Below are 13487 nucleotides of genomic sequence, written 5' to 3' on the forward strand. Positions count from 1 at the left end.
GCGGTTTGAAAGCACATCAATGTGCAAGTAGATAAATAGGTACCGCTCCGGCGGGAAGGTAAACGGCATTTCCCTGCGCTGCTCTGGTTCACCAGAAGCGGCTTAGTCATGCTGGCCACATGACCCGGAAGCTGTACGCCACCTCCCTCGGCCAGTAAAGCGAGATGAGCACCGCAACCCCAGAGTTGTCCACGACTGGACCTAACGGTCAGAGGTCCCTTTACCTTTGCACTAGGATCTAATCCCAACATCACTGCTATTTTACCCCACTAGCTGCTCAGTATCCAACATTTTCTGGACCTTCCACGGCCAACCACATCATTTGCCTCCAGCTATTTAAATCTTGCAGTTCAAGTCCAGAACATCCCAAAGCTCAGAGATTTCCCTTACCCTCTCGTAGTCCGCACCGTGACTATCAGCTGCAAGGCTTTCGCCTGCAGCCGCATGTGGTGGATGATGACCACTTGCTTGTGTTCAACGCCGCTGTACATGAACTCCATCTTGTACGTTTCTTCCATAATCTAGACAAGGAAACAGCACTTTTCTCAATTCTGGACAGATTTACCACCGGGGTGCTGGCACAGACAGATGGGAATCTGCAGAACTAGTTCAAGGCAGACTGAGGCAAAAATACTAGCATTTCTGTGCTACTACAGTGGTACCTCGGGTTACATACGCTTCAGATTACATACGCTTCAGGTTACAGACCCCGCTAACCCAGAAATAGTACTTCAGGTTAAGAACTTTGCCTCAGGATGAGAACAGAAATCGTGCTCCGGCAGCACAGCGGCAGAAGGAGGCCCCATTAGCTAAAGTGGTGCTTCAGGTTAAGAACATTTACAGGTTAAGTACAGACCTCCAGAACGAATTAAGTACTTAACCCGAGGTACCACTGTATAAGCATCAGATTTTTATTTTTATTTTTTTAAAAGGTAGCTCTCTACAGGGCCGCTCGCTTTCCTGGAATCTGCAAGCCAACAGCACATAATTAAGTAAAAAAAAACCACACACACACACACACACACACACACACACACACACACGGAGCCTACAAATGCTCAGCGATTTCTCCCTCTGTGAAATGCGTGTTTGTTTTTTCCACCCTGCCTTACCTGTTTTGCAGCGGTTGCTGCCAGGGCGTTCTGCTTCACGTACAGCGGGGCTGCGACATTCCACAGTTTCTCCTGGAGAGCCTGAAAGAGACGTCCAGGAATTAACTGTGATATGGCCTGTGCAACCCAGGAGTTGAAACCTAAGCTGGGCTCTTTGGGCTGGAGGGCGAACAGAGGAAAGGATGCAATTTCGCCTTCCTTCTGAGGAAGCTGTAAGGGCATCCTCCTGCTGGATCAAGTCAAAAGGCCTTTCAAGGGAGAGCAAGTTGCTTCTCATAGGAGCCTGAAGGAAGCTCCCAAGCAAGAAGGGAACGCCAGCAGCCCTCTCTCGTGGTTGGCTTGTCCAGCAAGTGGCACTGAGTGGTACACTGCCCCGAACATGGAGGCCCCTGCAGGTTATCAGACCCTTCCCTAGCCCTGCTTTGCATCCTCCCAAGCTGTTTCTGCCTGGCTGGACTATGTCTTTGAGCTCTGACAATGCTTCTTGCTTGCCCGGAGAAAGGATAGACAAGGGGCGTGAGAGTGTGCATAGAAAATCTACTGCTCAAAAGGCAAAATGGATATTCATTGTTCCAGCCACTTTTGCCTCTGTCTCTACCCAACACTGGCACATGCCCCCCCCCCCAAAAAAAAGAGGTTGTCACTAAGGGGATGTGGGCCTTGGGGTGGAAAATGGTGTTCTTGCTCCTGATCTAGAGCACGGTAACTTCCGTCTGCTGCTGGCTATAAATCTTGGCCGCTGTTTCATTAAATTTTATTTTAACGCTGACCACTTCGTGTTAAATGCTTGCTTCTAAAATCTTTTGCCACCCACCCTGTGATCCTCTGAATGGTCTAAAGGTTTAACGAAGAAGTAAACACAGAAAATGACATTCAGCTAAGCCCAAAACTCAGCTTACAGCTTGGTAAGCTTCTAGCTTCCCATGGGGCTTGTCTCGTGCTTACTGAACAGAAGAGAGTTCACCTACACTAAACAGCTGCAAACAACTCACTGGCTATAGCAGCTTCTGCTGGAGGCAGACCCTCCAAGTGTCCCTATTTTCCAGGGACAGTCCTGAATTTACAAGAGCCATCCTGGTTTCTGATTTGATCCTGGAATGTCCCACTTTTCCTTAGGACATCCCTATTTCCACTGTAGAAATGCTAGAAGGTATGGAGTCCCGTGACTTGCCCCCCCCCCCCCCAGCCAAAGATATAACTAACATCTGAAGGCAGTCCTGTATAGGGAAGTTTTAAAATGTTCAAATGCTTAATGTCTTATAATGGTTTTTATGTATGTTGGAAGATGCCCTGAGTGGCTGGGGCAACCCAGTTAGATGGGCAGGGAATGAATGAATAAAACAAAAATAAAATAAAATATCATTATTATGTAGTAAGGTAAAGGTAAAGGGACCCCTGACCATTAGGTCCAGTCGTGGCCGACTCTGGGGTTGCGGCGCTCATCTCGCTTTATTGGCCGAGGGAGCCGGCGTACAGCTTCCAGGTCATGTGGCCAGCATGACCGAGCCGCTTCTGGCGAACCAGAACAGTGCACAGAAACACCGTTTACCTTCCCGCCACAGCGGTACCTATTTATCTACTTGCACTTCGACGTGCTTTCGAACTGCTAGGTTGGCAGGAGCAGGGACCGAGCAACGGGAGCTCACCCCGTCGCGGGGATTCGAACCGCCGTCCTTCTGATCGGCAAGCCCTAGGCTCTGTGGTTTAACCCACAGCGCCACCCGCGTCCCCTATTATGCAGTAGGATGTTCCTATTTGCATCATGGAATGTTGGAGGGCATGTTGACCATCTCACACCAAGCAGTCTCCATCCACTTACCAACCATTTCTGCATCTTAAGACATCGTGTACCCAGTTTACAGCATTGGGGGTTGGGGAGTGCTGAAGGAAGCTAGAATTTTTCCCCCTGCAAAGCCAGCAAATTGCCATAGCTCCAAAGGCTGCAGAGTCAGCTCCTAGCTAATGTGCTGAATCCCAGTTCTGTTTACCTAATACATCTTCCGTGATATCCCGGACTTCCTCTGCTGTTGTTTGGAGGTACAAATTGGCAATTTCACACTGAGCAAAGCAGGGGGTCTCTGCGCTTTGGGCAGGAAATAACACATGAAAACACACACATCGGGTTTGACTGGCTTTGAACTGCCTGCGTGTTGTTCGCTGTCTGCTAGATTTTTAAGCGGCACGGGCATCACTCCACAACATACTGGAAAAGTTCAGGAAAGAGGACCAGGTGTTGCCCCAGAGGAAGCCCTACCTTAATAAGAAGCAGCTGGCATCGAAGGTAAGTGGCTGAGAAGTCAGCCACCCCAGCCAAGTCGGACTGGAGCTCTCCAAACCTCTGAAGATCCCTAGAGCAAAGAGGAAGAGGGTTAAAAACATGATTGGTTTAATGGGGTGGTGGCAAGGAGCCTGCTTTGTTTACCGTATTTTTCGCTCTATAAGACGCACCAGACCACAAGACGCATCTAGTTTTTGGAGGAGGAAAACAAGAAAAAAAATATTCTGAATCTCAGAAGCCAGAACAGCGAGAAGGATCGGTGCACAGTGAAAGCAGCAATCCCTCTTGCTGTTCTGGCTTCTGGGATAGCTGCGCAGCCTGCATTCGCTCCATAAGACGCACACACATTTCCCCTTACTTTTTAGGAGGGAAAAAGTGAGTCTTATAGAGCAAAAAATACGGTACTTAAAAGTAGTTAACACAAAGTGCTTTTGTGAGTTAACGACCTCCGACATCTCTTTTGCTTATAGGCTCCCAGGAATAAATGGAGGAGAATAAAAAGCGAGTCAACAAGGGCTGCAAGGATGTCACAGGGCGTGGCCAACATTGCAGAATTGTAGACTTGGGACCCCGAGGGTCATCTAGCCCAACCCCCTTTAATGCAGGAATCTCCACTAGATCATCACAACAGATGGCCACCCAACCTCAGCTTAAAAACCTCCAAGGAAGGAGAGTCCACCGCCTCTTGTGGCAGTCTGTTCTGCTGTCAAACACGGTGGTTTTTGCTTACTTCTGAAACGTACCTGTTTGCAGCCGGATAATATTGTTTAATTTTTAAAAGGATTTAAAACGAGCACCTGCAACTGCCTCTTGAGCTCACTGTGGGTTTTATTGCAGCATGGTTTTACCGTTACAAGCTTGTATTCTTTCTATCTGCGTGCTGCGCCCGGAGAATTTATTTGACGAGGCATCCCATAAACACAACAACCAAATAAATGAGTCTGAAGACGTCAGGTCTGTATCTGCATTGGGACTGTTTTTAAGAGGCTTTGATGCTTTTATTGCTTGCTGTTTGCTGCCCTGGGCTCCGTTGCGAGGAGGGGCAGGATATAAATTTAAATACAGTGGTACCTCAGGTTACATACGCTTCAGGTTACATATGCTTCAGGTTACAGACTCCGCTAACCCAGAAATAGTGCTTCAGGTTAAGAACTTTGCTTCAGGATGAGAACAGAAATTGTGCTCCGGCAGCGCAGCGGCAGCAGGAGGCCCCATTAGCTAAAGTGGTGCTTCAGGTTAAGAACAGTTTCAGGTTAAGAACGGACCTCCGGGATGAATTAAGTACTTAACCTGAGGTACCACTGTACAGTTATACCTCATGTTACGTCTGCTTCATGTTACGTTCTTTCAGGTTACGTCCCGTGGCGACCCGGAAGTACCGGGAAGATACTTCAGGGTTTCGCCGCTCGCGCATGCACAGAAGTGCAAAATGACACCATGCGCAGAAATGGCGAATCGCAACCCACGTGTGCGCAGACGCGCCACCGTGGGTTGCGCTCTTTTCACGTTGCGAGCGGGCCTCCGGAACAGATCCCGTTCGCAACCAGAGGTACCACTGTAGAATAAATAATAGATACCACAACCCATGTTGGGGAAACAGAGCCCTCGATGACCCAGCAGAATCGAGGGCTCCCTGCCGCCAAAGTTTCATTCCGCTCTCAGGCCCTGCGCCAGAGTTAACATTTATGCAATGCAAAGAGAAAAGAGTTATACCAGAGAACTAAGGATATCTGCACAGGTTCGCTGTTCAACATTTTAAGGAGCCAGTGAAACCCAGAAACTGAAAAGCACACACACAGAATTGCTGAAGGCTCCTCAAATCTGCAAAGGGTCAGCGCAACCTCCTATATTTTCGGAAACTATTACCGAATTGTGAATTCAAGCAGCTCCTGGGTGCCCTGTGGGTCTAGGTGCTGAAGGTTGAAAACTCTTTCGAGGCTCTGCTGCAGGAATTCCTGGGAAGGGTCTTCTTGGGGGGCGAGGCCAGCAGACACAGGTGAGGACGCCAGCTTTTTCCCAGGCAACTAAGCAAAGAGAGAAAGAGGAGCCAAGTTCAGCAGATCACGTTCCACTTTGGAATTTTCTGTCTCCCCTCTGCACTTTGGCTATCCATCTTCAGTGATGGCATTTCAGTGACTGCTCCCCAGGGAGCAATCAGAGATGGAGACCACCTTCAAGACATGCCGTTGTTTTTCCAAAAGGACTGCTGCAGAGCAAGAACCAGAAGACCCATGAAAACGAGTGCCTTCAAGCAGGCCCATGACATGTGGAAGCTCGCCGATAGAAAGCGGATGGCACCCAGTCACTGGCCAATCTGTCCTGTCCCCTTTATAAAGATCTGAGGAATGAGATCATTACCCCACTCTTACTTACCATCCCAGGCCACCCATCTGAGGCCACATGGTTCTTTCTTTTATCAGATCAAAATGATCAGACAACAGCAAAGGTTGCTAGGTTTATCAAGAGTGCAATGAGATTAAGCGCCACTATCTGAATGATAATCTTGGTCATTTGAATGCCGTTTTTACCCATTGTTGTCTTTTTATTTGTATATATTGCTTGTTTTATGTTGCCAGGGCCGTTGGCTAATGCGAATAATAATAATAATAATAATAATTTTTATTTATACCCCGCCCTCCCCAGCCGAGGCAGGGCTCAGGGCGGCTAACAAGCAATAATAAAAATAAGCTGAATAAATACTTAAAAACAAAATTAAAATACAACATTAAAATAAAGTTTATCTATCTATCTACCCAATCACTGGCAGAAGGATGATGCAGCCCGGTGCGCTTACCAAACTCACCAGAAAAGCAAAAGCCCTCTCCAGAAACTAGGTATTCAGCTACGTTTTACTCAGACACACTGAAATCAACAGACCTAACGCATTCATTCGCTTCAACAGGTCTCTGAGAAAAACACAGCTGAATGCTGCTCTATGACTGCAGCCTCCAGTGGTACAGTTCACTCCCCATCTCAGGACTCTACCATCTCACAGTTGTACAGATGAATCTTACAATTCACCCACGGTGGCGTCGGAGGGGAGCCAGCAGCAAACTATACCGAGCCAGTCGGAGCTAACCTTTTATTAGCAAAAACATGACCTGCCTGGGAGTGTCAGGCCGAATGAGCACAGCAACTCATCTCCGATAGGTCTTGCTGAGACTGAAGGTCCCTGCTTCCCCACAAAAGTCCCTGTCTCTCCAGGGTGGCCAATGCTCTATGAACCCTGAGCAAGGCCTAACCGCGAGCTCAAAGCATGGCTGCTGGTGGGAGTTGTAGTTCAAAACATTTGAAGGGCATCAGGCAATGGAAGGTGTTCTACTAGGACCCTCGTACCTACGGGACCGCCTCTCCCAGTATGCCCCACGGAGAGCCTCAAGGTCCATAAATAGCAACACCCTAGTGGTCCCGGGCCCTAAGGAAGTTAGATTAGCTTCAACAAGAGCGAGGGCCTTTTCAACTCTGGCTCCGACCTGATGGAACGCTCTGCCTCATGAGACCAGGGCCCTGCAGGATCTGATTTCTTTCCGCAGGGCCTGTAAGACAGAGTTGTTCCGCATGGCCTTTGGGCTGGAGCCAATTTGATTCCCTCCCCCTCTTTCTTTTTTCTTTTCCTTTCTCCTCCTGCGATGAGGCTACATTTTAATATTTTAATGTTTCAATATTTTAATGTTGTATTTTAATTTTGCTTTTAAGTTGTATTCATTCAACTTATTTTTATTATTGCTTGTTAGCCGCCCTGAGCCCAGCCTTGGCTGGGGAGGGCAGGGTATAAATAAAGTTTATTATTATTATTATTATTATTATTACTACTACTACTACTACTACTACTACTACTACTACACAGCGTATTGTAGCTGTCTGGACCCGGAGTGGCAGCCTGCTTTGTCTTCCTACGAGCGTTAATTCTCCGAAAGCGGAACAGAAACAAACAAAAGAACAGGAGACGCATTAACACCGCTGACCAGCTTACCCGCAAGGGAGGGACAAGGTGAGAGAGACTGTCCCGAAGGTAAGCGTAGTGCCTAAAGGTGTGATCCGAAAACAGCGCCAGCATGGTTGGGCACGATTTGGCAGCGTTGAAAATGAGAACCAAGACCGCAATGTCTGTTTGCATCACAGGTTAAGGGAAAAGAAGGATTCCAAAGCAACTGGACGCACAAGGGGGAACTTTGGAGAGAAGCTGCAAAGAGAATGTTCACAGGTAATGAAGCAAGGGTTGCGGAGCATGGGGCGGTGATCAGCAGGGGCCCATAATAATAATAATAATAATATAATAATAATAATTTATTATTTATACCCCGCCCATCTGGCTGAGTTTCCCCAGCCCCTCTGGGCGGCTCCCAATCAGTGTTAAAAACAGTACAGCGTTACATATTAAAAACTTCCCTGAGCCACCAATCCAGGGTTAGGATATTGATGTTCCATTTCACCTAAGAGGAACAGATATGTGGATTGTTGTATGTCACATGTCTGTTTACATTCCAGCACAGCTCACTAGGAACTTCCGTTTGTGTATAGTTTTTGCTTAGTGCTTCCTGCTCTTAGACATGAAGGAGAGCAGACATGTTTTCTTTGTCTTGATCGACGCTGAATAAGGGACGCGGGTGGCACTGTGGGTTAAACCACAGAGCCTAGGACTTTGCCGATCAAAAGGTCGGCAGTTCGAAGAATCCCCACGACGGGGTGAGCTCCCGTTGCTCGGTCCCTGCTCCTGCTCACCTAGCAGTTCGAAAGCACGTCAAAGTGCAAGTAGATAAATAGGTACCGCTCCGGCGGGAAGGTAAACGGCATTTTCGTGCGCTGCTCTGGTTCACCAGAAGCGGCTTAGTCATGCTGGCCACATGACCCAGAAGCTGTATGCCGGCTCCCTCGGCCAGTAAAGCGAGATGAGCACCACAACCCCAGAGTTGGCCACGAATGGACCTAATGGTCAGGGGTCCCTTTAGCTTTTTAACTGTTGAAAGGGCAAGCTCTCCAATTCAGATATAATGAAATATCACTCATACTTAATATAAGCACAACCACAAGGTTCCTGATTAGGCGTTTGGCTTTGCAATGTTAAATGTTAAGCCTGCTCCATCCTGTTTCTCCTTTTTGTTTAAATCAAGTCACGAGCCAAGATCTTACACGCTGACCACTAACTGTGAACCGTACATTGTAGATATTACTGCTATGTTTGTGATATACAAAGGATGTGAGAATACTTGGTCCGTTTTTGTATCATTTATTATTCCTATTATCCTTGTTTATAAAACCCAATCAAAATATTATTCAAATTCTGATGTCATGGCTAACCATGGTTAGTTTCTGCTTCTTGTTTCTGCTTCTTGTTTGCAGCAAACCATACCGTGCTCCAAAATCAAGATCCCAAACTATAATTTAAGATATCAGACCAAAACATAGCACAAACCATAGTTTACAAGCCTATTTCAACCCACGGTTTCCAGTTCTGGTTTGTCAGTAAAGTGACAACCATGGTTCTTTAACAACGGCTCGGTGTGGTCTAGTCAGCCAAGCATTATTCAGAGGGAAGGAGAGGGGGTAGCAAAAAAGAGGATACAAGCTGGGTCATCCATGTCAGGCTCTGGGGTGTCGAAGAAAGGATGGGTCCCTAGAAGTTCAGGAACAAGTGGAAGCACCAAAGTAGGATGTCTGCCTCCCAGGAACTTCAAGCACCTATAACACAGAGATTCAAACTGGTGAACATCTAAAAGATACAGAGGTTCCCTTTCACAATAACCCCAACACAAAGATGGTTGAGAATTTTTAGGAAACTTACTAGTCACTTGGTCACCAGAAGGTGCCTGTGGCGTTTGCCCTCCTAGGTGTGTGACCTCATACCGGGTTCATAAGGAAAGGGTTAACGAAGTGTAAAATGACTAAGCAATGGGAACCCAAGGGGAGGAGTTAACTGTGTATAAGGTTTAAGCACAGAGGTTTTTGGGAGGAGTTAGAGTTGTTGAGAAGACAGTCTGGAGTGAGAGAGAAGATAAGTCTGTGGGTTGGGCTAGTCTGGTGTGAGAGAGTGAGAGAATTGGTTAAGAGGAGTCAGTCAAACAGTTGAGATAATCAGTCAGAAGGTATTAGGAAGGTATAGGCCGGTAAAGAAACCAAAGTTAAGATACTGACAGGAATATTATCTGAGAAACCATAAACTTGTTAATGTTTGTAAAATAAACTTGTTTTTTTGGTTCACTTTTAACAACTGTCTGGACTCAGTGTTTTACCAGAGAGTATCGGGTTGGTGGCAGCAGGGAAGAGAGCACAGTGGTGGCACAGGGATCAATAGACCGTTAAGCGTCCAGGGACCCTGTGTGATCGCCACAGTGCCCAAGTGATTTAGAGCGATACACACACACACACACTATCATAAGGGAAGAAAAAAAGGGGGGATCATGCGATCAATATATCGTCTAATATAACATTTATGGGGAGGAAACCAAAAGCAGGACACCCGCCATATAAATAATAACAAACAGAATTATCTATACTCAAACCACAAACAAGTAAGGAAGTGGGCAAACTCCAGCTGTTTGGATATCTGAATCAGTTGCGCATGTAGTGAGCTTTGGGTATAATTCTTTGTGTTCGGAAAAGTGAATTTTTGGATAACGAGCAGGACCTGCGTACATGTGCTGTTTTTTCTAAGTTGCTTGGAGCTCCTTTTTGTAAAGAAAAAAGAAAAAGTGGCTAGCAAGTTCAATGAATGAATGAATGAATGTGGCCCCCAGAAGAGGAGTTCACTGGTCTAAGGAAGCGGCACTTACTTCCAGATGGAATCCCTGTCGGTAGGATACTTGGTGAGGTTTTTCAGGAGCTCCACCAGGGCAAGATGGATGCCTTCTTTCGTCGAGACGTTGGTGCAACACAGCAGCTCGTGGAGAGCCTCCCGGATGTCTCGGGAAGAATCCTAAAAGCAGCACGAAAAGGCTCAGAATATTACAGGTGGTCTTGGGGGCACTTGCTTGCGGGTTCCACGCATAACACCCAGAGTGGTGGGCTGCTTTGAGCGAGTATAAGACCGCATCTTAGGTGCTAAAACCCTGGAGAGCTACTGCGTGTCTGGGCAGGCAGTATTGAGCCCAGGTGGACCAGAAGCCTGATTTGGTTTTTTATTACAGTGGTACCTCGGGTTACGGATGCAGGTGGCGCTGTGGGTTAAACCACAGAGCCTAGGACTTGCCGATCAGAAGGTCGGCGGTTCAAATCCCCGTGACGGGGTGAGCTCCCGTTGCTCGGTCCCTGCTCCTGCCAACCTAGCAGTTCAAAAGCACATCAAAGTGCAAGTAGATAAATAGGTACCGCTCCGGCGGGAAGGTAAATGGTGTTTCCGTGCGCTGCTCTGGTTCGCCAGAAGCGGCTTAGTCATGCTGGCCACATGACCCGGAAGCTGTACGCCGGCTCCCTCGGCCAATAAAGCGAGAAGAGCGCCGCAACCCCAGAGTCGGTCACGACTGGACCTAATGGTCCTTTACCTTTACCTTTTTACCTCGGGTTACAGACACTTCAGGTTACAGACGCTTCAGGTTACAGACTCTGCTAACCCAGAAATAGTACCTCAGATTAAGAACTTTGCTTCAGGATGAGAACAGAAATCGCGCGGCAGCGGGAGGCCCCATTAGCTAAAGTGGTACCTCAGGTTAAGAACAGTTTCAGCTTAAGAACAGACCTCCAGAACAAATTAAGTTCTTAACCAGAGGTACCACTGTATTTTGTTTATTAACTTTATATACCGCCCTTCATTCAAGATCTCAGGGCAGTTCACAGAATAAAACAAAAGATTAAAACACAAGCAATAATTAAAACCAAATCAAACAATTCCACCCCCCCCCCAAAAAAAAAACACATTTAAAAGGCTGTGAACAATGAATCAGCCAAAGGCCTGGCTGAAGAGGAATGTTTTGCCTGGCGCCTAAAGGAGTATAATGAAGGCACCAGGCGAACCTCCCTGGGAAAGCATTCTACAAACAGGGAGCTGCCGCAGAAAAGGCCCGTTCTTGTATTGCAACCCTCCGGACCTCACACGGAGGAGGCACATGAAGAAGGGCCTTAGATGATGAATGCAGAGTGTGGTTCGGCTGCCAAAACCATATAACACCGGTCCTGAAAGACCTACGCTGGCTCCCAGTATGTTTCCGAGCACAATTCAAAGTGTTGGTGCTGACCTTTAAAGCCCTAAACGGCATCAGCAGTAGACCTGAAGGAGCGTCTCCACCCCCATCATCCAGCCCGGACACTGAGGTCCAGTGCTGAGGGTCTTCTGGCGGTTCCCTCCCTGCGAGAAGCCAAGTTACAGGGAACCAGGCAGAGGGCTTCTCGGTAGTGGCACCCACCCTGTGGAACGCCCACCAGATGTCAAAGAGAAAAACAACTACCAGACTTTTAGAAGATATCTGAAGGCAGCCTTGTTTAGGGAAGCTTTTAATGTTTAATAGGTTAGTTATTGTATTTTAATATTGTGTTGGAAGCCACCCAGATGATGATAATGATGATTATATGGGGAGAGGAGGTCCTTGAGTTATTGTGGCCCTGAGCCATTTCAGGCTTTATAGGTCAAAACCAACCGTTTGAATTGGGCCCGGAAGCTAATTTGCAGCTTTCTACGTCACTGGGAATCATGAAGGCTCACTCATGGCTCACTCCCAAATCCTCCAACAGTTATGGAAAGGATAGCTGCCCCTATCAGCAAGTGATGGAAGAACATGAACCCGGAGCAACCGAGGGAGAAAAAACCCCACAGCTAGGTTGAGAACAACTCGAAAAGCGGACCAAATAAAGCTCTGTCGGTAAGGGAGGGGAAACACTTGCCTCCAAGACCCCGAGGACGGTGTCCAGCTGGTCCTCCCGGAGAGTGATGTTGTTGGAGATCTTCCTCATGGTATGGATCGACTGGAGCCTCACCTCCTCGATCTCGTCGTTGAACATGTCAACCAGGAAATCGAGGCACTTCTCTGCAAAAGAGGGCGAGGACTGGGCCAACATGCAGAGGGCCTCGACCGCAGCAATGCGGACCTCTGAGAAATGCAGAGCGAGAGAAAGAAAAGGTCAGAGCATCCGGTGTGGGCTGCCCCTATGTATTTTTGCTGGGGTTGGGGAGGGAAGAGAGAGAAACCAGGTCCTCTTTAAGGACTCTATACACACACACACACACACACACACACACACACACCACACACACACACTTCTAACTGTTTTAGTCAGCAAGGATCTTTTTAAGGGGAGATATCAGCGGCAAAGCCTTCACGCACCGTACATCTCGTCTTCCAGCCCGTGGACAAACGCCCCACAGGCACCCGACTCAATTAGGTTCACAGCTCCGGTGTCTACTTCTTCTTTGGGAGCGTCGTCACCCCATTTTCTGCCACTTGAGAACTCCCCGGAGCTGAAAAGCTCTTTGGCTCGTTCGTGGGCTGTGCGTTTCCGCTGCAGATGCAAAAAGCGTAAACGTCACATGCCGGAAATGGTATGCAGAGACAATTTCTTATACAGCGGTACCTCGGTTTTCGAGTGCCTCAGAAGCCGAACATTTTGGTTTTCGAACACCGAAAACCCAGAAGTAAACGCTTCCGTTTTCGAACGCACCTTGGAAGTCGAACGGCTTTTGCTGCGTGTTTTTCAATTTTCTCAACTGAACTTGCAGCCAGCTCCTTGCACCTCGGTTGTTGAATATTTTGGAAGGCGAACGGTCTTCCAGAATGGATTACGTTCGACAATAACGTAAAGGTAAAGGACCCCTGGACGGTTAAATCCAGTCAAAGGCGACTATGGGGTTGCAGCACTCATCTTGCTTTCAGGCCGAGGGAGCCGGCGTTTATCTGCTGACAGCTTTCCGGTTCATGTGGCCAGCATGACTAAACCGCTTTTGGCACAACGGGACACAGTGACGGAAACCAGAGTGCACGGAAATGCCATTTGCCTTCCCACCACAGTGGTACCTATTTATCCACTTGCACTGGCAGGTTTTCGAACTGCTAGGTTGGCAGGAGCTGGGACAAAGCAATGGGAGCTCACTCCGTCGCGGGGATTTGAACTGCCAACCTTCTGATCAGCAAGTCGAAGAGGCTCGGTGGTTTAGACCACAGCGCCACTCGCTG

At 47.8% G+C, this 13487-nt stretch overlaps 1 protein-coding gene and 1 long non-coding RNA gene across 2 annotated transcripts in view; one reads left to right on the forward strand and one right to left on the reverse strand.

Annotated features, from left to right (window-relative positions):
* Nucleotides 1–13487, reverse strand: part of INTS4 (integrator complex subunit 4) — a 39591-nt gene that overhangs the window by 7051 nt on the left and 19053 nt on the right. The window contains exons 10-18 of the mRNA XM_081001859.1: nt 12642–12816; nt 12202–12407; nt 10161–10303; nt 8954–9069; nt 7364–7497; nt 5257–5414; nt 3367–3460; nt 1113–1193; nt 391–521 (exon numbers count right to left, since the gene is read on the reverse strand). Coding sequence (XP_080857985.1) covers nt 391–521; nt 1113–1193; nt 3367–3460; nt 5257–5414; nt 7364–7497; nt 8954–9069; nt 10161–10303; nt 12202–12407; nt 12642–12816 — 1238 coding nt within the window. The remainder of the gene's footprint in view (nt 1–390; nt 522–1112; nt 1194–3366; nt 3461–5256; nt 5415–7363; nt 7498–8953; nt 9070–10160; nt 10304–12201; nt 12408–12641; nt 12817–13487) is intronic.
* Nucleotides 3495–13487, forward strand: part of LOC308475413 — a 171463-nt gene continuing 161470 nt past the window's right edge. The window contains exon 1 of the long non-coding RNA XR_013985165.1: nt 3495–3801. This is a non-coding gene — a long non-coding RNA (uncharacterized lncRNA). The remainder of the gene's footprint in view (nt 3802–13487) is intronic.

The sequence above is a fragment of the Podarcis pityusensis genome, assembly GCF_964106645.2.
Source record: "Podarcis pityusensis genome assembly, chromosome: 4".
Taxonomy (NCBI): domain Eukaryota; kingdom Metazoa; phylum Chordata; class Lepidosauria; order Squamata; family Lacertidae; genus Podarcis; species Podarcis pityusensis.